Below are 24,064 nucleotides of genomic sequence, written 5' to 3' on the forward strand. Positions count from 1 at the left end.
GAGTGTGACCACCAGCCTTGTCCATTCCATGGATCGATCCCCTTATCATCAGTAATCGGTTCCCTCCATGGGATGTAACCTTGGGGTAATATTCAGGTTCTCGCTACGTTCCCGAACCAGAGGAAGGTTGCCGACCAGGTGTCAATTCATCTTGGTTGGCTAGGTTTGACGAGCATTGTAGGGCACAAGTGACAACCCTGAAGACAGCAGACAGCACTGGCAGGCAGACAGGCAAACAGTACGGAGTACTGTACGACTCAGTTGCCTCCGACTAACCAGGTAAGTGACCACGACCGACCGCGTACCTTACAGACCTCCTCGTATGCGGGCAGGGGTTGTCAGCATTATGGCTGCATGGCTGCATGGCTGCATGGCATTAAACTTTGAGCTGGAGTAAAACTAACCCGGGAATGGAAGCCTTTCCTCCCGCTAACGCAACCACTTCCCACGATAGGAGGAGCTGATCAACCATCCTGGTCGGGTCGCTCGGTCAGATTGAAATGTGCGGCCTGAGTTGTTTTGACTTTTTATTGCCCCTGTGCACCCTAACTCTAAACAGATGGTGGCCGCTGTCAAGTTAGCATGCGGTCGTCTACCGAGCATTACATTGCGCACCACAACATGTTTGGAGCGATCTTTTGGCCGACAATAACCTAGCATCGTTAGCAGTGAGTACTACGAGATTTTCATTAAAAAAAGCTAGGCTGCAAGAACATGTACATGTAAACGTACCGTACAAAGTATTTTCGTCCGTCGGAACCCAAATAAGTAAGATGTGTGGCACTAGCCTGCTGGACCCAGTCTCTCTCTTGCAGTCTAATATTAATGGATATTAATGGCTCTATGCTCGCTAGTCTCCTCCTCCCCCCCCATTGTGGAATCTAGATCTTTCCCCATCACAATGTGCATTGACCATTGTTGACTGAACAAGGCTCTCGCGTACGACTCTGCAGCAACATGCTTACCTTCGCGATGTACCCCTCCTACGTAATCATCCAAGGCAGTTTCGTAAAAATGGAGCCCATTGAAATCGCAGTGCGAGGCAAGGGGTAAATCACTTGTCATGTTGACTGCTTACTGCTACTGCTGGCTCAGCTGTAAGCGTGCGTAGGATGTCCATCTTCGCTGTTCGGTACTGGCCGCGTCTAATGCCTGCCGCGCTGCTGCTGATCGACACTGAACTCGGAGGGAGTTTCCACGGTACGAACCTTCACCCTCAACATCGTGTTTCCTTTTTCATTCCGGCAACGGAGGTCAGCCCTGGCCTTTTAGCCTGAGTGAGCTTTTGCGCGATTGAGTATTGATTGACAGAGCCCCTTCACGGTCTTGGTGCAGATAGTGGAGGCAAATAGCTGGCGATCATCTTCAAAGTGTTGGTGCTCTGCAAAACCCGGTAGATGGATGGACCTGCGGATGAATAGGATTTTTTGAGTTTTGAGTTTTGAGCCGAAAGCTCGCGATAGAACAATTGATTAACCTTATTATTACTGTCTTGTTGTCGCCGGCAACCCATTTTCTTTCCACCCACGGTTTCACGGCACTTCATGCTGCCCGTCACCTCGTGCGGCGGTCCCTGTTTTGGTGGTGTTTCTTGTCGCATCCTTGCCAGTTTGCGACTTTGCTCACCCATCAAGCGATGGAATTGCACGACGTCTTTTAGAGCACGTCCGGCTTTGGACCTGATACGTAGACTGTCGCAGTCGTCAGGCACTACGGAACACCTACCTGCCAACCTGGGGAGTACGACTATATTTGGCGACCAGCGACGGGTGCCTACACAGTACGTCTTCAACACTGACCACCTTCCATCGCCAATTCCACATCCACATCCGCATTTCATCCACATCCAATTTCCTTCCCGCGTGGTTAAGGTTAAAACATGTCCACAATTCCTCGCCAACCGAGAAAAACCAGCGAAATGTGTCGTCATCCCGGGCACCGCTCGCATTCTTCCCGTTCGGCTATGAGCCTGTGGCACACGCTAGACTAAACGCCATTGACGCCCGTTCGTGGAAGTTTCCATCGAAGCTCGCGTTGAGGTTATCGGTTAATCTTGCCGACGGGATCTTGATTCTCCTTTACCCCTTTTTCCACCCCTCCTTCATATTATTATCATTACTCCTACTTCTGACATTTCCACGCCAATTAAGCTGCTACTACGGAGTACTCTACCTACCTGTTCCCGGACTTGTAAGATTCTGCCTTGAAACAGGCAGATCTCGTTGCTTTTTGTCTACGATATGCACCAGTTGCAGCGACTAGTATACGGCTCCCGGGACGCTAATGGATCTGCAACTACCTGAAAAGACAAGACTTTGAGAAGCAAAGATGATCGCCATCTGCAAAACGCAACCTGTGCCGCAACAACAGTAGTAGTCTGGCAACGTCACTGCTAAGTGAGGCATATCTTGCAGTTGGAGAACGCGGCAGGTACCGGAGTAGAGTGGATGGAGAGACAAAACACACAGGATCATGTCGACGATTTGGACTCGCCATCAGGAGCGAGTTTCTCGTATTCGGAGATTCTTATCCTTGACAAACTTCTGACTGAGCCTGTTATGCCTCTGTAACAACCCAGGATTCACCAAGAACCCTAAAGGATGCAAATTAATGCCAATGGTCCTGCTAGGGCTCGAATCCAGAGTAAGAACTATAGCACGTTGGCCAGGTACAGTACCGTACATACAGTGCAGGGTGCATGGTGTATTGAAAGGATTGTGTTTCTAATTTCTTCCCCCGCTGATTACATCTCATTTGTGATACGTATTTACGGAGACAATGAAGCCACCAAACCAGCGGATGACAGTCTAATAAGAATACGCCGGGGGGGGGGGGGGCAAAAACGGGCTTATTCTCGGCCAGCAAGGATTTCTCGCAGGATTTCTCGCTATTGTCAATATCGAATCTCACCATTTGATTCTCGTCTGCGACCACTTTCCGGCTGGCATCTCTCGTGCTCAATTGGCCACATCCACCCCTACCAAGGGATTGCGTACGTCAATGTCACTCGATGTCATTTGACCATCGTTGTCCAAACGAGGCGGAGTGACATGACAGGAAAATGATTTAGCAGCCAGCTTCTCAACCTGGGGCGATCATGCGATGAGAGCACGAAGCGTTGATGCCAACGACGAGGGACAGGGAAGGGAGCCTTCGCCTGTGCGTTGTGCGTCCGTCCCCTTGAAAATGGCCCAGCAAATCCACTGTTTCCTCCAGCATCCAAACGGTCAATTGGCTTCCCATGCAAACCAATCAGTGAGGGAGAGTCTGGGCTTTGCGTGATGGCGGCAGGAACAGGGCTCGGCGACAGGGCAAATCCCGGCTACTCATAGGCTCCGTCTCAAACGTACGTGCGTGCGTGCGTGCGTGCGCCCGCGGGTCCGGACTCCCAAGATCTCACTTTCTCCGATCTCACTCTCGGTGCGATAGTGCAGTGCTATAGTGCTATATCATTCTTCACTATAGATGGGGTTTTCAGCTCAGCTCTTTTGCCCCCGCCTCTCCTCCATTTTGAACCCTTTCTCCGTGCTTCTGATTTGACCGCACCCCTCTGTGTTCAGACGCTGCTTTCCCTTCTCAACCTCGAATCATCATCCGTTGTGCGCTTGCAACTGTGCCAACCATGGCCGCCTGACGTTATATGATCTTCGTGATCCCTGAACTGTCGATGCCTTTTGGGCTGGGTCTGAAACTTCCGTCGCCTGTGCAGCAGCCTCTTAAGCGCGATAGAGAGATTGAGTGGCTGCGATCCTGCACGGACTTTTTCTCCCTCTTCCCTCTTCCCAATGCGATTGCCTCATACCCACTTTGTGACGGCCACGAATGACGATTCGGGGTGTGGTGCCGACGGTGCACTCTTCCACGAGCTGGCTGGATTTAGTGTTCTCGATGGATTTGTGATACATCACGACATGTCCCCACAACGTCCACTCTAGTACTCCGTACTGTGTACTGAAGATTGACTTGAGCAGCACGGGAGGGGCGGGTGTGACTCAGTGCTGTTCAGCAACCGACGGTTTTGTCGAGCTTGATTCCATCGCTCCATATGACATGAACCGGGGTTCTCGTGCCCCGACTGCTATGTGCTAGAACCATCTCTTACCTTCCGAGGCTTGATTACTTATTCAAGGTTGTCGTGCCTTTGACCAGGCATCGCAGACGATGTTCTACAGGAAGAATGTCGCTCTTCCATCTCTTCAGCCATTCGCTCCAGCTGACGGCAGCGGTAGCAGCCCCCCTCGACACGAGGCGAGATGATATCGATCCTGCACGTCTCGATCATCAGGTTTATACTCCGATCCAGCCAGAACGGCGGTGTGATTGCTGCACGATACGTGATCTGATGTGTTCCAGGATGGCGGGGTTTCATCCCATCATGACAGTACTATGGGGCGTGCAAAGCAGGCACGTTGCTGTTCTCGACGTGCTCTTCCACTTCGTAAGCCAGGGGTATGCTACACAAAGGTAACTTCGTACCTGCATACGACGTGCCGGAAGAACAGCATCCAGGTTCATGCTTCGATAGCTCCTGTTGAATTTGACTTTGGAGTAGTGTCATCGGCGTTTCCTCCCATATACGGACTGCAAGAACGCCCAGGTGCATATCACGTCTCACAAGCACATACCTGATCACGAAATGCATCACGTAGTGAGTACAAAACTGCACGGCTACATCGTTCGCGCCACGAAGCTCCGGTACATCTACGATAGGATCGAGTCGGGTTACACAGTAGCGAAGACAAAGCACTCGTGAATCTACGACCTCAGACGGAGTACTACGAAAGTACAAGAATAAGAGCAACCAGACCATAGAACGGTCTGGAATCCTGAAGACGAAGAAAATTTCAAACAAGTTATGATTTATTCCAATTTCAGCTATGCTAGCCACTTCAACATATCTAACCGAGTCAGAGAGAAGAAATCTATCTGAAGTGAGAATTAGCACGTTGTGTCCAAGTCCCAAATCGGCAGAGCAACAGCAATAAAGGTTGGTGTTGAGATCAGAAGTCCAGTTAGATCATCGAGAATAGACCCAGAGACCGGGTAAGGTCCCCAAATCTACCTCTGACATAAGAGGTACCAGAAAATAAATAAAGTAAGGTGTGTTTCATCATTGTGAAAGGCGAAGATTTGCACGGGGTGAGTTCATGGGCAGTACTAACCTGGTGAGCAAACACCGAGGGGGAGTCGCGTTGCTGAGAAAGACAGCACACGAGATCTGTGCCTTGGATGATTTTGATGGAGAGAGAGAAAGCAGCATAAGCTCATCCAAATCTTCCGCCCAAAGGGTGAGGGCGTTGTCGTTGTCGTTGTCAAAAACAAAAGTCAAGGTATACCCCGACAGTAGCAGAAAAGAAAAAAAAAAAGAACTTTACAAGCCAAGAATAAAAAGGAAGGCGCCCGACCCTCCCGCCAAATAAGCGAACTTTTTTCTGCCTGTATCACATGACCATACCCACAAACCCACGAAACTGAAGGTCATGTGACCCACGATCCCAGAATTCTGACCCCAGCGGATTCATATTTGATCCCTCGACAACCACCACCAGCCGTTTTTTGCGTCCCGACCAGAACAACACCACCCTTCGACAACCAACCCCCCCCTTCACCACACAAAAAAAAATGGGTCGTCTTCACTCCAAGGGAAAGGGCATTGCGTCCTCCGCTCTCCCCTACAGCCGTGCTCCCCCGGCCTGGTTCAAGGCCTCCTCCGAGCAGGTTGTTGAGCAGATCTGCAAGCTCGCCAAGAAGGGTGCCACCCCTTCTCAGATCGGTGTTGTTCTCCGTGACAGCCACGGTGTTGCCCAGGTTAAGCACGTTACTGGTATGTTGTCTTTGAGGAAAAGGGGGTTGCAGAGTTTTTGCTAACGAGGAGGGAAACAGGTAACAAGATCCTCCGTATCTTGAAGTCCAACGGTACGACCATCACCATTCTGAGTTCCGGAACCCCAGTTGCACCAGTACCTTGAGATCCGTTGGAAGTTGAATTGGAAGATGGATTGGCTGGGATGGAGCGAGAAGTCATGCGCCGGGATTGAAACACATCCACATTGGTTCGACAGCGTGGACGGATGGGCGCTGGTCGCTTTCGCACCTTCACTCCCGTCTTCCTATAGACGGTAGCGGGAGGAAGACACGAAAGACAAAAAGACGCAGGTTGAAACTACACCGCACCGTCTTGAGGGAGGGGAGGGGGGGAATCGAAAGAACATTCCCCTCCCCGACACTAGCACCACCATCGCATCCTCAACTCCCGCACACCACTCCCATCAACAACTTCAATCTCAACATTTCTCCACGATCTCAAAACACTGGAGGGAAGGGAAATACCGACCCAGAAAGAAAAACCCATGGTCCAATTCAATTTGTGCACTATGGTGTTTGCTTCGCTGGGTCGCTTCCTAAAAACCCCGTATTGCCTCTGCTTGGTCAAAACCTAGGCTGACAGAGTGATTTTCCCCAAAACAGGCCTTGCCCCCGAGCTTCCCGAGGACCTGTACCACCTCATCAAGAAGGTATGTTCTTTATTCTCCGGAAACGAAAAGAAAATTTAACTAATGATGAATAAGGCCGTCGCCGTCCGCAAGCACCTTGAGCGTAACCGCAAGGACAAGGACAGCAAGTTCCGCCTGATTCTCATCGAGTCCCGTATCCACCGTCTGTCCCGCTACTACAAGACCGTCGGTGTCCTCCCCCCCACCTGGCGCTACGAGTCCGCCACCGCCTCCACCCTCGTTGCTTAAGCGACTTGACGTCGTTGGGTCCCCTGGGTCTGGGTTCTGGTGTGGTTGTGATTTGGCCTTCGTGGTTGGTTCTTGTCTTCTGTTTTTCCCTTGCGTGTGATCTGGAAAGGGTTTCGATAGGGGAAAATGGGGTCTATGTTCTGGCTATGATCAAGTCATGAATATCAAAATTTCTTCACGACCACTTCTGGTCTTTTTTGTAGACGTAGATTGTTCTCTCGAACGTAGTGTGTGTATCTGTCCAAATGTGCTCAGTAAAATTGAACCAGGTTCATCCAACATCTATACATCTATGCATGCACCACTCAAAATCAACATACCAACGCCAACAAAGCGTACCCCCCAAAGCCAAATCCTGATAGACCATCAAGACCCAGCAACCCTCACCTCCCGCGCAACCGCATTACACAACTCGACCCTCACTCCAGCCCCGGAAAGCACATGGATCCACAACCGCTGCGTATCGCTCAGCCGATCATTCTCCGACTTGACCTCCACGAACATCACCTCCCCGAACCGCCCTTTCTGCTCAGCTAACTTGCCAGCCTGCCGGCCCTCTTCACCCGCATCAGCAGCACCACCACCACCCACCCCTGTTCCCGGCTGTTCCGCGTCGTCAAAAACCCTCCAAACCAACAAATCCGGCACCCCGCCACCCCGTACCGAATACTCCTGCGCGAGCACCTTGCAGATAGCCGCGAGGGCCTCGCCCGGAAAGCACCGCACCAGCTCGACGAGGTCGTCGAGGGCGAAGGACCAGTCCAGGCCGACGGCGCAGGTCTGCGTGGGGGATTCGCGGGCGTGGACGGCGCGGAGGAGGCGCTCGGCGGCGCCGGGAGTGGTGAGCTCGGCGAGGCGGTGGTTGATCTCGCTGGCGCGGGTGGGGTAGAAGGCGTCGGTGTGGAGGTCGAGCGGGGAGGTCTGGAAGGGGGTCTGGAAGACGTTGGGGACGTAGGTGGTGAAGAGGATGTCATAGAAGAGGTAGCTGAACTTTTCGCCGCCAAAATCAATCAAAGGTTAGTTGGTGGGTGTCTTGGGTATAGGGTCGGGTCGGGTCGGGAACATACCAAGGTTCTGACGATGCCTCCTTCGGAATGATAGCCTTTCCACCCTTGTTCCCGGTACCAGTTCAGACACATGGTCTCGACGCGGCATTCGCCGCCTTCGCGCTCGTCGACCCAGACGGTCGGACGGCCGCGGCGGGTGCTGTTACTGTGATTGCTACTGTTGCCGTTGGCGGCGGACGGCGAGTCGGCAGTCTCCCAAACAGACGCCGGCTCCGGCTCGACGACCTGGATGCCCGCGATGGTGCGCTCGGCGGGCTTCGCCAGCCGGACGTGCCCGAAATTATGCTGCTCGCGCTTCACGATCTTCAACGCTCGCTCGAGCTTCATGATGCGTTTCTGCAGGTCGTAGTGGAAGATCAGGTGGCAGTTGGGGTCCTCAAGCCCCGTCTCGCACGTCCGCAGCGCGACCCGCCGCCAGTGTTTCCGCTGCGCGTCCTCGCTGCGCCCCTCGAAGGGGGTCAGGGCCCACATGTAGTGCTCCTCCAGCAGCGCCTTGCGCTGATACCAGGCCCCGCGGCGCGCGGCGTGGAATAGCCGCTGGTCGAGAAGCTCCGTCAGCAGCCGGTGCTCCTCCTGGTGTTCCTTGAAGCGTCCGAGCGGGTGCAGACCCTTGTGGATGATCCGCGTGTAGACCCAGGCGGGCGAGAACCGCCGGAGGTACGCCCCCTCGCCGTATTCGTAGATGGTTTCCTCCTTGCGCTGCTCCTCCGCCAGCAGGGCCCGCCACCGGGGGTAGACCTTGTAGGCGAGGTCTTTGATCCGGGTCAGGTGTTCCACCGTGGGGGTGCCGCTGAACTCGAGAATGTTGTCGATCTGGAACTGCGTGCGCAGGGCGATCTCGAACTCGAGCAAGAACGCTCGGGTCGGGAAGATGGAGCTGGACCGGCACACGATATACTCCGGGAACTTCTTGCGGGAGATCTTGGCGAGGATGATGGTCGTGAGGGACTTTTCGGTCCATTCGGTGGAGCGGTAGAAGACCAGGTGGACGCGCTCGAACAAGGCGAGTGGACCTGCTGATAGCCGGATGCAGTCGCCCGTGTAATCGAAAATCTTCTGCATGAAGTGGTCGTCTCGATTGAGACCGTTGGATACTGCAGTGGCTGGTTTACTGTTCCAGCCCAGACCGGTCTGTTTCTGACTGGATCGGTGCAGAGCGGCAATGAGTTCATTCTTACTCTTGCCCTGCACCTTGGCTTCCTTGGCGAGCATCTTCAGCTCATCAAGAAGTAGCAAGGACGAGGCCTCTTCGAGGGTGGTTATCTGATCCATGTGCTCGGCGAACCTAAACTCGCCCGTCAAGCGTAGCGAAGGCGCTGGGTCGATATCCGCGGGGTTTTCACCCGTGGACAACGGGCAGGAAGAGGTGGGAAGACAGCGAGGATGTCGCAGCGAGGTCACCACCCGGGACATGTCTGCGATATCCGAGTAGTAGCCCAGCCGGTTGATGCGATGCCAGGCGGACGTCTTCCGAAGGAAGAGGCGCACATACCTAGAGAAATCACATTAGGCACTACCAAGATGCTGGTTGATACAATGGAACTCACAAGTACTGAGCCTCGTAGTCCAGCTCCTGCCATTGTTTAAAGACCTCCATCTCCACCTCGTCGAACAGATGCGCCTCCTCATCCAGCACAGTCTCCAGCGCCAGATTGAACGCATCTACGTAGATGGAGCTTCGCCCCTTGCGCCACTTGCCATCCTGCAACCTCTGGTGGAGGTCGGGCTCGTCCTGGCTTGCCAGTCGCGCAGCCTCGTATTCCTCGATTGCCTGGCTATCATCCTGAACGGCCGGTAGGGACGATTCCAGCTCCGTTTGGCTATTCGACACCGGGAAGTCGGTATCATGTTCAATTCCGGACTCGGCTATGATAGGATAAGAGTCAACCCGGTCGAGGGTTGGTACCGCGGAGTCTTTCGACAGCGGGGCATCAGACGACGACGACGACGACTCAGGAGTGTTGTTCGAATGACCAACCGCAATTTTTATAGCCGGGGTGGCGGGCTTATCGTCAGCGGCGGTCTTTCTGCGCTTCGCATTCGGACGCTGGGTATCCCAGTAGTCCAACAGGGACATACTGCCGGAGAGATACAAGCATCGATCTCGCTTACCCTTAAAGCATGGCCCGCTAGGCCGTGTCTCCGTGGTAAATGAATCTGAGGTTTTGCACTGCTTGACTTGCGAGGGAAGGAAAAAGCGTGACGCGAGCCGACACGAAGTCACATGATCTATATGTCCGGAAACGGACAGACATAAGTTTGCACAGTTTGCAAAGCAGCGCGGGCGTCGGCGCAAGTTGATCGGATCTTCAGCTGAAGTCCATCTTGTTCAGCACTCAGTCAAACCATTTCACCTGCTTTCCCTTATTCTGCATACATAACCTCAAATAGAATAAACACAACAGAGCAATAGACACAGATTCCTCTCCCCTTGCTTAATCAATACCTCACAATGACCGACTCCAACCCAGTAAGGAACTCCTCTCCGAGACGGAACTATGGAATGATGGCAATCCAAACCCCACACCGGCGGAGCCCATGATGGGAGAGACACACAGAGAGAGAGAGACAATTGCAAGCTCAGTAGCTCCGCTTTCTCTCAATTCCCCTCAGCCAATATTTTTTAATTTTCCCTTTCGGCAACTCTATTGTACAATCCTGCCTCCATCAACTTGATTTCTTCCTTTTCTGTTTGAACCACAAATCGGGAATCAGAATCCCCTAACTTCACCAGTTCCCCGCAAACGGTTCTTCCGCGACCGAGCCTGCAGCTTCAGCTTCAGCTCCAACAGCAGAAGGAGAAGCAGCGATAGCCACTCCTACTCCCCAACCACAGGACCAGCAACAAGACCAAGGCCAAGCCCAACAGCAACAACCTCAGTCTCAGACCCCCAATCCCCTCCCGGCAACAACAGCAGCAGCTACAGCAACAATGGCCGCCGACTCAACCTCCGCCAACACCCCGACCGCAGACTCCGCCGCCGCGACACCCACCAACACCACCACCACCGCCGCCGCAGCAGCAACAACAGCCACCGCCAACGGCTCCCAAATCCGACCGGGCGGTGCTCCCGCCCGCGTCTACATGAACGAGAAGATCGTACCGTATCTGCTCGAAGGGATGAAGAGCGTCGCGAAGGAACAGTACGTATTCCCCCTCCCTTGGGCCCAACGCAATCGAAGAAGAAGAGGAGGAAATAAAAAAAAGCTAACACTCAAACCAGACCCCCGAATCCCCTCCGCGTACTCGGCGAATTTCTGATTCAGAAAAGTAACGAACTCGAGCAAGGGGGCGCAACAGCAGCAGCAACGAAAACGCCGGAGTAAGGAAATCTCACACTCCAGCAAATACAATAACCAGGCGATATGAAGTAATGCGCACATATGATCGTTTTGGATTTATACAGCTGGACCCATAAAGAAAACAAAGTGCGATTGGCGTGTAATGCGAAATTATGATGAGACGATATGATCTCGACACAAAAAATGGGAGCGAGAGAGCATGCTATGATCCCCATTGAGATAATACCTACAAGGTTTGGGGTTTTCACTGTGCTGGCTGTGCTGGTGAACTTCTGGGAAAAAAGGTCCCTTGGTGGGTAGCTTGAGGCCTTGAGTTGGCTCATCGCTCGAGAGTGTGAAGAAACACAGGCACTTGGGGAGAGTCCTGCTTCAACGTGCTGAGGAAAGGTGCATTGTCAAGATTGGAGGTGTTGGCCTTCATTTCGAGCTGCGCCAGGGTCGCCAGAGTGCCCTGCTCTGCTCTCACCTGGCGCAGGAGAGAGCACTGCAACCAAGACTCCGGTTCGAGCTGCATTTGGCCACGGACGATTCCCAGGCTTGAGGCTCCCTGCTGCGGATGTATAGTACATATAGTTTTGGAGATCTAGCGTTAATGACCGATAGCTACGTGTGTCACCATGGGTAGGTCGCACAAGGGATCGGTAGAACTACCAGGACTCCCATGTAGAACGAGCATCACTGCAATGCGCATAGAATGTAAAGAGCTGGCTTCATCACCGAGACAACTGTTAATTCCACTAAAATCGAACTACCCATGACTAGATGTACCTAAAGCCGTACCATATGACCTGCAGTTAGCAAACTGGGATTGGACCCGCAGCAATCATGATGCTCTCTGAGTCACCCCCGTGATGCAAGGAGTTCGGCCTGTCGGTCGGTCGGTCGGTCGGTCAACTCTCAGCCAGGCAAGGTGAGCCGGGGGTCCAGCTCAGATTTCCCCTTCAGATCAGTTCTGGTGCTATAATAATCAACAATAACAATACTCCAGATCAAAACAAGGAACCTACCGTTCCGAATCTTCTCAGGCTGTGCGTCGCAAGAGGTAGCCTTGTGAATTGGGGTCGTATTTACGGGAATCTCTTCTCAGGCTGAGCATTAAAGGTATCTGCACAGACAGAAGATGCTCTGCAGTGTTTGCTGTCTTCCGTGGCTATACTACAACGCACAGCAGTACACCCACGCAGACATGGCGGTCGCAGAGAAGCCACCGTCGCAAGACTGTTTCCGCATTTCTTGCACTGCAGAATTTGCTCGGTCGCGGGTCCAGAGGAAACCTCTCCCAGGGCGCGACGAACAGCCTGGAGCAGATCATTTAATGGTAGAAGCTTTTTCTTTTCTTTTCTGGCCGCATACAATCGAAGAAGTCGTTACGTGTAAAGAGAGTTGTATAAGACGCAATAGACGCAAAATAGGCGAACAGCTGACTGAAGACTGAAGACTGACTGAAGACTGACTGACTGACTAGTAGCGAGATAACGACCAAGTTTCCGGAAGGGCTGAGGAGTGAAATGTAGCAGTGCTGATCCATCTGACAATCCGAGGAATTACAACGTTATTGTGTGTAAAGATCTTGTTCTGTTCTCTTTTTCTCCCTTGCCGCCATGCTTTTTTCACCGGTAGTTGCGCGAGCGAATTAACAAAAGAAAACATCAGTAAGTGTGACCGAGGAGCGACGAAACCACAGAGAATTCTGTTCTTGCTGTCCACGAGAATGATTTTCTGGTCTTTCTCTCAACTTTTCTTTTCACACGCTTAGTCTGGCGGTCGAATAGGCCGACGATATTCGATGGCGCTCCGAATTCGCCCGAGGTTGACATGTGAACGTGATGATTCCCTTGGCTTATATTGCTTTCCTGGTATAAGACAACACAGAGACGTCCCTATCGTGGCCTTTCGAGCCCATTTCCATTCATCCAGGGGTATTAAAAGAAAAAAGGGGGGAACCATTCCAAATAACAGGGGAAAGTGACGGGGATGGTGACTTGAAACAAGGGGTGTGTGGTAAGGTGTAAAGAGGAAAAGAGTGAAGGGAAACGAGGAAGAAGACCTAGATAGGCCTGGGAGGGAGAACGTGGCATGACCTCGATTCAACCACCCATGTCTGATCAGTCCACCTACCTGGTGCTGTAACGGTCATCGCCGCCACGGGGTTCGTAGGAGCGACCACCGCTGCCGCTGCCACCACCACCGCTACCACCACCACCGGCATAGGGCTCACGGGCAGGGGGAGCAGATCCATAGCTGGGAGGGTTGGCATCGCGATCGTAGTAACCACGGCGATCCTCACCACCACCACCGCCGCCGCCACCACCGCCACGACGCTCCTCACCACCGCGGCGCTCATCGCGGCTGTAACGGTCCTCACGACCACCGCCCGAAGCATAACGGTCGATGCCACCACCGCCACCGCCACCACCACCACCGCGGTAACCATAGTCATCACGGTAGTCACGGCGACCGTAGTCGCGGTAATCACGACCACCGCCGTAGTCGCGGCGGTCACTGTAGGAATCATAGCGGCCATAGCGGTAATCGTCGCCGCCACGACGCCAGCTGCCACCGTAGCCACCACCACGGCGGTCATCATAGCGGTCACCACGGCCACGGGGACCTCCACGGAAGTCTTCTATAGTCAGTATTAGATGTTCAGTTCTTCACACGTAAAGTAAGGAAACTCGAAGCATACCACGCTTGGGGGGACCGAAGTATTTGCCAGGGGTAGGGGTTCTGGGACGGCTACGACGAGCCTTCTCGATGCTCAGGGTACGTCCCTCAATGACCTCACCCTGGAGACCCTCCTTGGCGGCATCAGCCTGCTCGGCGGTGACCATCTTGACGAAGCCGAAGCCACGAGACTCCTTGGTGTGAGGGTCGACCATGATCGAGCAGTTCTCGACGTCACCATACTTCTCGAAGAGACGCGAAATGTCCGACTCGGTCAGACGGGGGTGGATGCCGGTGACGAAGAGGTTAGATCCAGTGTTGAGGGCGCCTTCTTCATCGTCATCCAAAGGAGGCTTGCGGGTATCAACGGGGGGGCTAAGCATGTGATGGTCTCGAGGTCAGCTGGTCGCCCAAGGGGGAAATATCGCCACCCGTGGGTGACGGTGATGCAAGCTGCTTCCTCGAAGCTCTTGTCTGGGGTGAACGCACCGGTCATCGACGCGTCCGTTGGGAGAACGGCTGCGGGTGCGGTCGCCGCGCGGCTCATCGCGAGGAGATGCGCTGCGGTCGCGGGTGAAGCGAGGTTCGTCTATTCAGTTGCGAAGAAGAAAAACCAGCATCGCGGATTAGCCGTGTGATTTCGTAGTTACCCGGACGATCAGCAGCCCGGGCTGTGAAGGCGATAGCTTTGACATACCGTCGTAGCGACCGTTCTCGTGATCGTACTCTGTAGCCATGATAATGGTCTTCGTGAAGAAACAGGGAGAAAAATCGGCAGAGGTTGAATGGGTCGAGGAGAGCGCGCGCGAGGCTGAGAATGAGGAATGGGAAGCTGAAAAATTCAACGACCGATTACGATTGCGTTAAAACACGGGCAGAGAAGAAACTCAAAAGATGAGTTTGTTTCTGAGATCCGTGAAAAGAACTGGGAGTGAAGAAAGGGAAAAGGGAAGAAAGGGAGAAGGAAGGAGGATGGAAAGGAATTCCCGGAGTGATGATGATGAAAGAAGGGGGAGGAAACCGGGAAAGAGAGAAGAGAGAGAGAGAGAGAGAGAGAGAGAGAGAGAGCGAGAAAGCTGAGAGAGCCAGAGAGCCAGAGAGACAGTTCGTCTCCATCCAGTCTGGCCCGCCAGCGGCTCTGCGCCAAGCCAATCTTTCAATTCACCCTTCCTCGGTGTGCTTTACACCTTATACTAATTACAGCGCAAGCAAACAAACAAATTCAACGCTCAAGATTTGGAACACAGATATTTTCACGAAAGATACCAAAGACTCACTCAATTAAAATATTCATATACTCAACGCCCATTCATTACGCGATGCTGGCGATCTACGGCCCAAAAATGCCATTCCCCAATGGCCATGAAGGCATGCCTAACGCCCATCCCTTCCCAGTTGGCTAAACAACTGTCGACAAGAAAAGCAAAAAAGCAAACACACGGACACAAATAGAGGCGAATAAATGGCGATGTAGGGAAGAAGAAACAAAGGAACGTTCCCTATTACCTTGTTCTTACTTGAACCCACGCCAGCGTCGTCGCGTCCGATGAGTCTTGACATGCTGCTGGGGAGGAGCACCTTTTCCATCCGAAGTCTCCATTGATGAGTTGGCCACTTGTCCCTCCAGCTCATCCTCCTCTACCAGATCTTTCAGTTCGTCCTCATCTAGTTCGCTTAGTTCCTCACTCATTCCCCGCATAACGTCCCGTCCCGTCCAGCGCTCCTCATGGATGGTGGTCCCTATGGGGTCAAATGGCTGCATATACCATTGGATGCCTCCCTGAGACAAGGGATGTTGCTGATCGCCTGTAAAGCTGTGAGGCGGGGTGCGTGACTGATTCTGAGCGTCGGGCGGTGGGCCTTCACGTTTCGAGCTGTCTAGGTCGGTCTTCTCGACCGGTCCATTCACAGCTGGGTCAACTACTTCTATGGTGGGCTGTGTAGTTGTTGGTGCATCCTCACCGGTCTGGATCTCCGTCTCCTGCACCGCAGTGGTAGGCGTGGATTCTGAGTTGGGTACTGAAAGGGCGGACAATTCAGTAGACTCTTCAGCAGGCAGCGACACTTCTGCATTGGGCTCGACAGCTGCGTCGGCCTTTTCAGGTACTGCGGCGATGTCGGTCCCTTCATCGATCTCCATCTTAGCAGTAACATCTTCAACCCGTGGCTCCGCGATTTGACTCAGATCTTGAGGTTGATCTGCTTTGTCGGTTGCGCTCTGCTCCGCAGAGTCGACCTCGGACCCTCTCCGGGACATGACGCTATTTTCTAGCATGAGATCGAGCTCCTTCAGTTCTTGCTCGAAAGGCTTGCGGTTCAGTTCGCTCTCTTTCCTTATAGCATCTTCCAGTGCCGGCTGAATAGCTTTTATAATGCGCTTAGCCAATTTTCTCTTCTCACGCTGTTCGAGACTGAGTTCGGGGGCACGGCCGCTGATCTGCATCTGTAGCTCTGCAGTGTCCCCAGCTGGCTGAACACCAATCTCCGTGGTGAATTCCCGGGCAAGGTCGGCAGAGAAAGATGCCACCGACGAGTAGTAGCGTTCTTGGAGCTTTGCACGGATAGAGGACAGTCCTTTCTTGAAGATACCTTTGCCATCGAGCCTGCGAAGGACATTAGCAAAGGAAGAATTAGATAATGGAGCCAGCACAGCTGCTTACCCTTGAGCTTTCTCGAAGATAGGCCAGAGCAAAGGGAAGATAGGGAAGTAGACGGTGTCTACGATGCTCCGTAGAGTTTCCACATCCTTCAGCTTTTCTTGTTCTCGCCTTCTGACTTCGTCGCACAGTGTCCTCAATTTATCCAAATCGTAGCAAAGCCTCTGGCCAAAATCGATGCGCCGCTGAAGTCGCTTGCTGCCGGTCACCCCCATCGCAACATAATCTCTCCTGGTCATCTCCATCGATGAGAAGGTCTCCAACTGCAACTGCAGCCGTTTCAGAAGCGCAGCACCTCGTCTCGCTTCGCGTTTAAGGGTCCAGTATTTGCAGGCATCTTCAGCAAATTGCTTCCTCTGCCGGACTCCAAATCGTTGGAGCGAAGCGCCGACCGAGTTTAGGACGACCTGAGGAATCACCGGAGCTCCGGACGGTAGCTTCCAGATCGTTTTAGGTGCAGTCATTCGCTTGCGCTTGTTGCCACCGACAGTAAGCGTAATACGTGGTGTATGTGTCCGGTGCCCGTCGTCCTCTCCATGCTCCCCAATATGGGAGTGGGCGGGTTCCAACGAGAGGGCCGCTGCTTGGCTATCTCCCCAGCGGCGACCCTGCATGGTATTCCGATAGTACTCGATCGCATCGGCCGTAGCGGCATCGGTACCATGCTCCCTTCGCCATTCGGGCGGAACATGCTTATCACAGAAGGCCTTGAGGAGATGGGAGTCCATCACGGCCGGGGTACCATGGCCTGACTTCATTTTCAGATAGAGCTGGGCTCGTCGGGCGCACGTTACGTGGAACGCCAGGTAACAGTTCTTGTTGCTACACTGGATGGATGCACCCATCCTCTGGCGACAGATATAGCAATTGAGTTTCCATCGGCTTCGCGGCACTTTTTCGACGTCAGTAATCGGCTCCATCAAAGATGGGTTGCCGATCGAGACTTCCGGAATCCAGATAGCACACAGAAGATGGGACCATTTCGAGGTGGTCGTCTGTTTGAAGGCGCCCTCGGTGTTCGGACAGAAAATGCAGTTAACAGATCCCCGGCCTATGAGTTGACACTTGCGGCAAAGCCATTGTCCTTCGGGGATAAAAGGAACGCCATAGCACTCTTGATGCACCGCTAGGTCGCACCCATCGCAGAACACAATCGCATTCGAGTTCTCGCAGTCGCCGTCATCACAAATGGCACACTTGCTGTCCTGCTCTTCGCCGGGGGCAGTTTCCCCATTGACCGCGGCGGCGGAGCTCGAACGAGGGCGCTGCGTTTGCGGGGGCTTCGGGTTCGGTTTTGGGATACGCTTCTCCAGGGCATACCATTCCCGTTCAATCTTGGTCATTGTGATTTCAAAGACCGCCGGTTTTATTGGCTCCAGTTGATCTTCCCTCCGTTTCGCGTTGTAGTCTTCCAGCCACTTCTCATCCTGCTCGTCCATATCATACTCCACCCGGCCAACAGCCGCATTGACCTCCCCCTCTGAGGCAACGAGGTTGGTCAGATCTAGGTCATCTTCCTGCGCACACTCCGACATACGAACCAACCGCCGGTCATGCCGCAAAAAGAGGTCGCTCTCTTGATAGCCAACGCTAGCCATGGTACGGTCGACATAATTCTGCTGACCTACACCAGGTTGGTCATAGAAGGTAAATGGATCCCGCAGTCGGAATGTGGGCTTCGGGAGGGTCAGCCTTTCGCGCGGATTGGGACCAGGAGGAGGAACGGCTTTCGGTTGCGGCGAGATGCCCAGAGCATGGAGGATAGCTTCGGGACGACGAGGAGGGCGCCCGGGGCGGCGCTTGATTGGCGTCGGCGAAGTGCCATTGGCGTGCGCTCTAATGAGCTCCGCGATCGGATCCTTGTCGCTACTGTTATCCAGGCCGTTAGGCGATAGGATTTGAGCTATCGAAGCCGACGGTGGAGGGCCATCCACCTCTTCTGCACTGAAAACCGTAAACTTGGTGTCGATATCCAGGTCTGGATGAAACTCCTCCCAGCCGCGTTCTTCGCGTGGTTTGTACCCATCTCCTTGTTGTAACGCAAGTGCAGCCGCGGTCGATGAGCCGAAGCGGCCACGAGTCTGGCTCTTTTCTCGTCTCAGACGCGCAGAAGGCGGCGTGGATGGTACAGGAGGTGGCGACGGCGGCGGCGGAGGAGGAGGAGGAGGCGGTAACTGTACGGGCTGAGGAGGCTCGGGTTCTGGAGTAGGAGCAGGAGCAGGAGCAGGAGCAGGAGCAGGGCGACTGCGGGAGCTTGAGGAATTGCGTCGAGCTGCTGGCGTGGTCTTTGGTTGTCTCGAAGCCGGCTCCTTCACTTCTAGTTCAATATAACGCCCTCCTCCACCGGGACCACCTGGAATATACTTCCGTTTCTTGAGGGGCGGGCCTTCCGAAGTGCTCGGATCCGAGCTCCGCGATGTCTTTAGGGTGACCTTGGTCTGGTTTCTCGAGGATCTACCCGGTGAGGAACGATATTTTGATGACGAGAGCGGCGCCATCTTCCCTGTTCGGTAGGATCTGTGAGATTGGATGAAAAGCGGAGTGTGGTTGTTTGTTGATGGACCCTCGCCCGAGCTCGCCGCTCAGCCTCACAGTGTGTGGGTGTTTTGAGGGAGGGAATTGTCGTAGGAAATCACAACCAAGTTAGACTGCGCCGTAAAGACGAATTATCACCACATCAGATAAGCCAGATAAGTTTAGCATGACTCATCGAAGAAAGGGGTTTCGACTTGTAAGCACGTTAGGACGGGGAGGGCGACAAGCGAGGGGAAGACGCGCGACGACGACGACGACGACCGCGAACGAGACAAGCCAGCGAGCGAACAGCAGTGAATGAATGAATGTCACTCCCTCCCTCCCTCTTTCCGGGCTTATCAAGCCAAAGGCGGAGAGACAGACCCGCCTCTCCCTCTCCCGCGCAGGGGAACTGGAACCTCCGCCGCCGCCGCCCGTCCACGGTTCCCTTCCAGCTGCCCCGGGTCATTCCATCATCCCCTTACAATAAATCACCACAATTCTACACGGTTCACCCCGTGCTGGAAGAAAACAAAACTGCTACCTGATCGTGCCCGGTGATCGATCGGAGACAAGCATGAGTGGTCCCGGCGAAGAGCGGTATGTTCTTAGTTCTCTCCATGTCCCAATCTCCCCTCCCCCTCCCCCGAAAGCAGCTTCCCCAATGCACTTCTCTCCCTGCCCCTCGTGCCAGCAGCATTCTTGGTGGCTGACCCATCCGACTCACTGTAGCAGTAACTGGCGCGGAGGTCGCCCGTACGAGCAGAACCGCCACGCCGCCCAGAGACATTCCTCCTCCCGAACAATGAGCGCCCATGGCAGCTCGCGAGGAGGGCCGAACACATGGAACGATTCCTCGCGCGAACAGCCTCCTCCTCCTGCTGCTGCTGCTGCTGCCCCCTCTGGACCTCGGCAGGAACAGCACGTTCCCGTGCAAAACTTCAATGCTACAGAGTCGAAGGCGGCTCTCAGAAGAGGTATGCAGAATCTCTCCGCTCGGAGTAGCTCTTCGAAAGTGCTATAGCTGACAACCCGCTCTTGCTTGGTTCTGTTGATTCCGCAGGACCCGGAGGTACGCAACCCATCACTATAAACAAATCCCCCCCACGGAACCCATGTCCGGAGGTTTGAACCACAAAACAAGAAACTGACCCGCGCAACCCATCGTCCCAGAACCGAGGCCCTTCTTCTATAAACCGCAAAGCAAGGACACGAACAACAACCGGGCCAGCGGACCCTGGGGTGCTAAACGTACGTTATACAACCTGTAACCAGTCTCACCCGCACAGAAAAATCTACACTACTCCAACTCCCCCGAAATCCATTCTGATGAATTTGTCTAATGCATGAGTCTGAAACAAACAGCGAATCAAATGGCCAACGGCAAGGATTTCTTCCTCGAGCTTCGGAAACAAGTGACGGCTCTCCGCCAGGGCAATCCTGTTGCAGGTGGATGATTTTTTTTCCTGTCAAATTCCGTTCCGCCGAGGAGAAATCCTGTTCGGGGGTGTAGCCACAGGGACGCCCGTTGTATAAAAGCCATCGGATGCTTAATTTCCACTCGGAGACGGGGTCATACATTAAATGTGGTGGGAAAGAACACTCGAATTTTGCTCTTCATGTCTATATGTGAGGAGAAGTGCTAAGTTCCGCTCTGGCCACTGCGCGAGATGACTTGGCACCGTTGAGACTTACCGGTCTGGAACAATCGCAAGCTGGGATGAACAGCGGCGGCCCGGCAAACGATCGTTTCCATCATGCCCCATGCAAGGCCTGTAGGAAGCGGGGAAAAAAGCATTAGTTCTGTTATGAAACCAGGCAATGCATTCAGCTGTGAATCACTCTCAATTTTATTCATCCAATCATGATGCAATGACTTCTTTTTTCCCCATGGCTGTATCAATGGTCTGGAATCGTGATGATACATAATCAGCCGTAGTGATAGGCCCCGATTTTTCGATATACTTACATATGCTCCGATAAGGGAGCTGAAAGACCTGTAATATACGATGGCTATGACTAGTATTGTACAACAGTGCAAGCGTGATACCCACGGATACACCCTATTATTTTACTCCTTCCCTTCCTCCTTGATCCACCCGCCAGGTCCCCAGAAGCCCCCATCCTTCGCGTTCGAATCGTCAGCAAGAGACCACTTTCTGAGCGCATGCACCGACAGATCCGTGCGCCAGCCGGCCTCGTACATCTCCATCCCCGCCCACGCGATCATCGCCGCATTGTCCGTGCACAGATACGGCGGCGGGGCATAGATCTGGATGTCTCGGAACCCGCGCACGTCCAGGAACGCCCGGAGCACGGTCTTGAAGAACTGGTTGGCCGCCACGCCGCCGCTGATGACCAGCGACTGGACGGGGGTCTCGTGGGGCTTGTCCTCGAGCGCGATGATCAGGCGCGAGGCGATGTGCTCGAAGCTGGTGCGCATGGCCGCGCGGGCCAGGGCCACCCGCTCGCCGTCCGCCCAGCCCTCGCCGGCCTCCTCCTTCCGCTTGATCAGTCGCTCGACGGTCGGTTCGATGGAGGTGAAGCTGAACGCCAGATCGCGGGTGTTGGCGAAGGGGGTCGTGAAGGACCAGCCCCATTCGTTTGGTGCGGGGGCCTGAACCTCGTCGCGCCGGGTCGCTGGAGCCTGGTAGTCGGCGTGGTCAGCGCGGCCGTTGGGGAACGCATATTGCTCTAGGGCTTTGGCGTACACGGAGTGCTGGGCCGTCTCGATGGCCGAGTCCGGCAGGATCAGCCGCGCGGCTTTGTCGAGGGCGGACCCGACCGCGATGTCCAGCGTCGAGGCCAGGATCTCGTGGTTCGTGAGCGAGGTGGATTTCACCAGCATCGTGTGGCCGCCTGAGGCGAGGATGGAGATGAACGGGAACGCGGGCTTGGCCTGTTGGGCCTGTTGAGGGACCCCGCCGTCATGATGAGATCGGGCGTGCTCGGGGTCGTTCTCTGGGTTTTGGTCCAGGAAGTATTGAAGGTGCGGTGTCACCAGATGAGCCTGCATGTGATGCACACCGATGAATGGAACCTGCCATGCCACGGAAAGTGCCTTCCCCGTATCCAACCCAACCAAGACATTGGTCCTCATTCCGGGGCCCCGCGTGGCGCACACGATGTCCGGTTTGCGTCGCGTTTCGTTGCCATTTGACAGTGTGACTAGCTTGGGAAGGGGGGTATCGGCGGAGGGAGCCGGTGGTAAACTGGTGAGCGCCTTGTTGACGAGCTTCGCGAGGTTTTCTTGATGGGACTCGAGTGCGACAACCGGATGGATGCCCTTGTACGCCGTGGAGTCGCATGTTACTTTCTCATGGAAGTGGATTTTCGCATAGCCTTCCTTCTTTTCGACGATCGCAACCGAGGTGTCATCGCTACGTAAAGGCCTTTTGTCAGATTACTGCACTTCATCCTATGCGGCAGAACAGGGACCTTGAACGAACCAGGACGTCTCGATAGCGAGAGTGAGCAGCCCACGAGCGCGAGGCAGAACACTGCCCCTGGCAACGGCTCCCACGCTTCGCCGTAACGTGACAGGAGATATTCTCGTAAGTATTGTCATGGGGGAACTAATGTGAGCAACGCATAGGACAAGTCAAGATTCTATCGCCTGTCGGCGGCGAAAGAAGCGGCCCGGAGGTTTCCTCGCACGGGCCACAGGAGCCCTGAAATGCTGCCCTAACGGGACCGAAGAGGAAATATGTCTGGCGGTCACTCAATAGCAATAGGAACCATTCTACAATTGTGGTCCAGACAAGTCTTAATTCATATGGAGAGACAATGACTGTATGGAGCTTAAACGAATGTAATTGGAATACTCCAGGATATGCCCGTATGCTAAGTAATTGGTCGCCAAATCATATCATCACGTCATAATCATAACAGAAGTCATATACACGCTGAGAGACTGCACTTCAACTTCCTCTTTCGGGATGCATCAAGCTCATATAACCTACCAACCTTGAGATCTGATGGCCACAAGATGACATCAGATCAATGCCATGACCCACCCTTGCCCCTAATGTACAGAATCGGCATGTCGAAGTGGTGTCGGGGTTGAGTATGGGAAGGCTGTGCGCAAGGTCGAAGCCAAAGCCTTGATCTCACGTTGACCCTTCTTGGTGAGCATTTCTTGTCCCTGTGCTCACGCTGTAATATTCATCTAGAAGCTCAAGAAGCCCAATTGAAATCGTGTCCAGTTCAATCCCGCACAACCCAGCGTCGTTCCTCCCGCGACAATTTGGTGTAGGTGCCGTAATACTCCTCTGGATTCTCAATCGGTGTCACGCAATGGACAGTCGGAGTGCCCTTGAACTGAATCCGTTTGTCCGAAGAACTGGGGGCACCTGGTGCGGAATGTTTCTTGAGAATGCTTCTGGAGGTGCAGGAGTTGTTGTAACCGAAGGACGGCACCTGTAAGGTTGAGAATCGCTTTGCGCCTGGGCTCGCCGGGGAAATTGGCGCTCGGGGAACAGCGCCAGGCGATTTCAGAGGGAACGACGAACGAGAGGCATTCTGTGCCGCAGAGATGCTTAACGAAAGCTTAGGCCGAGCGTACATCTTGAATGATAATTGACAGACGAGGGATAGAAGGTGGTTCTGTTCGTGCGAGAGATGTAGAGGATGCTCTGAAATTCAAAACGATGAGCGCAGTGAATCGATTGGCAGCAGAACTTTGATCAACAAAGTGTCCACTAAAGCAGGCGTGTGAATGATACTATTATTATTTATTGACGTCAAGGAGGAAGAAGCGAAGAAAACAAATAGCTTGCTTGGGCCAGCCAAACGAACTAGACAGAGACAAAAATAGAATAGAAAGAAAAACTGCACAACCTCAAACAGACGGCGTGTCAGGAAAGAGAAAGGGTTTGAATGCAGGCGACTGCTGAGCGGCTATATAGCTGGTCGGTGGCCTTCAGTCATCCAGGGGAGGGTAGAGAATACTGAGAAGGGAAGATGGAGAGAAAGAGGCTTCAGGCATGAGGGGGAGTCATGGTGGAGGCGGGGCCAATCGCCGCCGCTCATCACACTCTAAGCGCCCAGCAACTGCACAACCAAGCACATCACCACTCCTCCATCACGCACTAGTACTTACTCCTTGCCACCAAGT

General features: G+C 53.8%; 10 protein-coding genes across 10 annotated transcripts; 3 read left to right on the forward strand and 7 right to left on the reverse strand.

Annotated features, from left to right (window-relative positions):
• Positions 1-4,144: 4,144 nt before the first annotated feature.
• BO95DRAFT_16950 (uncharacterized protein) lies at positions 4,145-5,385 on the reverse strand. Its single transcript, XM_025580791.1, has 2 exons — positions 5,163-5,385; positions 4,145-4,926 (listed from the first exon to the last, which is right to left on the reverse strand). Exons 1-2 carry the CDS (start codon positions 5,266-5,268, stop codon positions 4,385-4,387), a joined length of 648 nt encoding a protein of 215 aa, XP_025436946.1. The 5' UTR covers positions 5,269-5,385; the 3' UTR covers positions 4,145-4,384.
• A 221-nt stretch (positions 5,386-5,606) lies between these two features.
• On the forward strand, positions 5,607-6,925 carry BO95DRAFT_424800 (40S ribosomal protein uS15). Its single transcript, XM_025584693.1, has 4 exons — positions 5,607-5,824; positions 5,884-5,916; positions 6,469-6,515; positions 6,570-6,925. The coding sequence occupies exons 1-4, from the start codon at positions 5,623-5,625 to the stop codon at positions 6,741-6,743; spliced, it is 456 nt and encodes a 151-aa protein (XP_025436947.1). The 5' UTR covers positions 5,607-5,622; the 3' UTR covers positions 6,744-6,925.
• Positions 6,926-6,948: 23 nt separating this feature from the next.
• Positions 6,949-9,955, reverse strand: BO95DRAFT_400420 (fanconi-associated nuclease 1). Its single transcript, XM_025583842.1, has 3 exons — positions 9,358-9,955; positions 7,811-9,302; positions 6,949-7,733 (listed from the first exon to the last, which is right to left on the reverse strand). Exons 1-3 carry the CDS (start codon positions 9,885-9,887, stop codon positions 7,110-7,112), a joined length of 2,646 nt encoding a protein of 881 aa, XP_025436948.1. The 5' UTR covers positions 9,888-9,955; the 3' UTR covers positions 6,949-7,109.
• An 850-nt stretch (positions 9,956-10,805) lies between these two features.
• Positions 10,806-11,095, forward strand: BO95DRAFT_348633 (DPY30/SDC1 family protein; the record flags this gene model as incomplete). Its single annotated transcript, XM_025582007.1, has 2 exons — positions 10,806-10,954; positions 11,035-11,095. Coding segments are annotated over 2 exons (210 nt in total), but the record flags the coding sequence as incomplete, so codon positions are not given.
• Positions 11,096-12,962: 1,867 nt separating this feature from the next.
• Positions 12,963-13,876, reverse strand: BO95DRAFT_16999 (uncharacterized protein). The gene has a single exon (XM_025580797.1). The coding sequence runs from the start codon at positions 13,698-13,700 to the stop codon at positions 13,161-13,163; it is 540 nt and encodes a 179-aa protein (XP_025436950.1). The 5' UTR covers positions 13,701-13,876; the 3' UTR covers positions 12,963-13,160.
• On the reverse strand, positions 13,620-14,583 carry BO95DRAFT_447895 (RNA recognition motif domain-containing protein). Its single transcript, XM_025587724.1, has one exon. The coding sequence runs from the start codon at positions 14,158-14,160 to the stop codon at positions 13,768-13,770; it is 393 nt and encodes a 130-aa protein (XP_025436951.1). The 5' UTR covers positions 14,161-14,583; the 3' UTR covers positions 13,620-13,767.
• Positions 14,584-16,304: 1,721 nt separating this feature from the next.
• Positions 16,305-19,249, reverse strand: BO95DRAFT_447896 (putative PHD finger domain protein). Its single transcript, XM_025587725.1, has one exon. The coding sequence runs from the start codon at positions 18,930-18,932 to the stop codon at positions 16,434-16,436; it is 2,499 nt and encodes an 832-aa protein (XP_025436952.1). The 5' UTR covers positions 18,933-19,249; the 3' UTR covers positions 16,305-16,433.
• A 106-nt stretch (positions 19,250-19,355) lies between these two features.
• Positions 19,356-20,686, forward strand: BO95DRAFT_447897 (uncharacterized protein). Its single transcript, XM_025587726.1, has 5 exons — positions 19,356-19,548; positions 19,681-19,925; positions 20,012-20,020; positions 20,122-20,199; positions 20,314-20,686. Exons 1-5 carry the CDS (start codon positions 19,526-19,528, stop codon positions 20,403-20,405), a joined length of 447 nt encoding a protein of 148 aa, XP_025436953.1. The 5' UTR covers positions 19,356-19,525; the 3' UTR covers positions 20,406-20,686.
• A 274-nt stretch (positions 20,687-20,960) lies between these two features.
• BO95DRAFT_486233 (N(6)-L-threonylcarbamoyladenine synthase family protein) lies at positions 20,961-22,524 on the reverse strand. The gene is made up of 2 exons (XM_025590444.1): positions 22,398-22,524; positions 20,961-22,328 (listed from the first exon to the last, which is right to left on the reverse strand). Exons 1-2 carry the CDS (start codon positions 22,514-22,516, stop codon positions 21,020-21,022), a joined length of 1,428 nt encoding a protein of 475 aa, XP_025436954.1. The 5' UTR covers positions 22,517-22,524; the 3' UTR covers positions 20,961-21,019.
• A 630-nt stretch (positions 22,525-23,154) lies between these two features.
• On the reverse strand, positions 23,155-23,514 carry BO95DRAFT_375631 (uncharacterized protein; the record flags this gene model as incomplete). Its single annotated transcript, XM_025583151.1, has 1 exon — positions 23,155-23,514. The coding sequence occupies one exon, from the start codon at positions 23,512-23,514 to the stop codon at positions 23,155-23,157; it is 360 nt and encodes a 119-aa protein (XP_025436955.1).
• Between the last annotated feature and the right edge of the window lie 550 nt (positions 23,515-24,064).

Source organism: Aspergillus brunneoviolaceus (assembly GCF_003184695.1).
Source record: "Aspergillus brunneoviolaceus CBS 621.78 unplaced genomic scaffold BO95scaffold_101, whole genome shotgun sequence".
NCBI lineage: Eukaryota > Fungi > Ascomycota > Eurotiomycetes > Eurotiales > Aspergillaceae > Aspergillus > Aspergillus brunneoviolaceus.

What these genes read in the sequence shown, in the direction of transcription:
- BO95DRAFT_16950 (XM_025580791.1), bottom strand. Translation starts at nt 5,268, where the DNA reads ATGAGCTTATGCTGCTTTCTCTCTCTCCATCAAAATCATCCAAGGCAC. An exon ending in CCTCGGTGTTTGCTCACCAG is followed by an intron (nt 4,927 to 5,162) that starts GTTAGTACTGCC and finishes TTCTCACTTCAG; the next exon opens with ATAGATTTCTTCTCTCTGAC.
- BO95DRAFT_424800 (XM_025584693.1), top strand. Translation starts at nt 5,623, where the DNA reads ATGGGTCGTCTTCACTCCAAGGGAAAGGGCATTGCGTCCTCCGCTCTC. An exon ending in CCGTATCTTGAAGTCCAACG is followed by an intron (nt 5,917 to 6,468) that starts GTACGACCATCA and finishes TCCCCAAAACAG; the next exon opens with GCCTTGCCCCCGAGCTTCCC. An exon ending in TGTACCACCTCATCAAGAAG is followed by an intron (nt 6,516 to 6,569) that starts GTATGTTCTTTA and finishes ATGATGAATAAG; the next exon opens with GCCGTCGCCGTCCGCAAGCA.
- BO95DRAFT_400420 (XM_025583842.1), bottom strand. Translation starts at nt 9,887, where the DNA reads ATGTCCCTGTTGGACTACTGGGATACCCAGCGTCCGAATGCGAAGCGC. An exon ending in GACTACGAGGCTCAGTACTT is followed by an intron (nt 9,303 to 9,357) that starts GTGAGTTCCATT and finishes TGATTTCTCTAG; the next exon opens with GTATGTGCGCCTCTTCCTTC. An exon ending in GAGGCATCGTCAGAACCTTG is followed by an intron (nt 7,734 to 7,810) that starts GTATGTTCCCGA and finishes GGCGGCGAAAAG; the next exon opens with TTCAGCTACCTCTTCTATGA.
- BO95DRAFT_16999 (XM_025580797.1), bottom strand. Translation starts at nt 13,700, where the DNA reads ATGATGACCGCCGTGGTGGTGGCTACGGTGGCAGCTGGCGTCGTGGCG.
- BO95DRAFT_447895 (XM_025587724.1), bottom strand. Translation starts at nt 14,160, where the DNA reads ATGCTTAGCCCCCCCGTTGATACCCGCAAGCCTCCTTTGGATGACGAT.
- BO95DRAFT_447896 (XM_025587725.1), bottom strand. Translation starts at nt 18,932, where the DNA reads ATGGCGCCGCTCTCGTCATCAAAATATCGTTCCTCACCGGGTAGATCC.
- BO95DRAFT_447897 (XM_025587726.1), top strand. Translation starts at nt 19,526, where the DNA reads ATGAGTGGTCCCGGCGAAGAGCG. An exon ending in AGTGGTCCCGGCGAAGAGCG is followed by an intron (nt 19,549 to 19,680) that starts GTATGTTCTTAG and finishes GACTCACTGTAG; the next exon opens with CAGTAACTGGCGCGGAGGTC. An exon ending in CGGACCCTGGGGTGCTAAAC is followed by an intron (nt 20,200 to 20,313) that starts GTACGTTATACA and finishes TGAAACAAACAG; the next exon opens with CGAATCAAATGGCCAACGGC.
- BO95DRAFT_486233 (XM_025590444.1), bottom strand. Translation starts at nt 22,516, where the DNA reads ATGACAATACTTACGAGAATATCTCCTGTCACGTTACGGCGAAGCGTG. An exon ending in CTCGCTATCGAGACGTCCTG is followed by an intron (nt 22,329 to 22,397) that starts GTTCGTTCAAGG and finishes GCCTTTACGTAG; the next exon opens with CGATGACACCTCGGTTGCGA.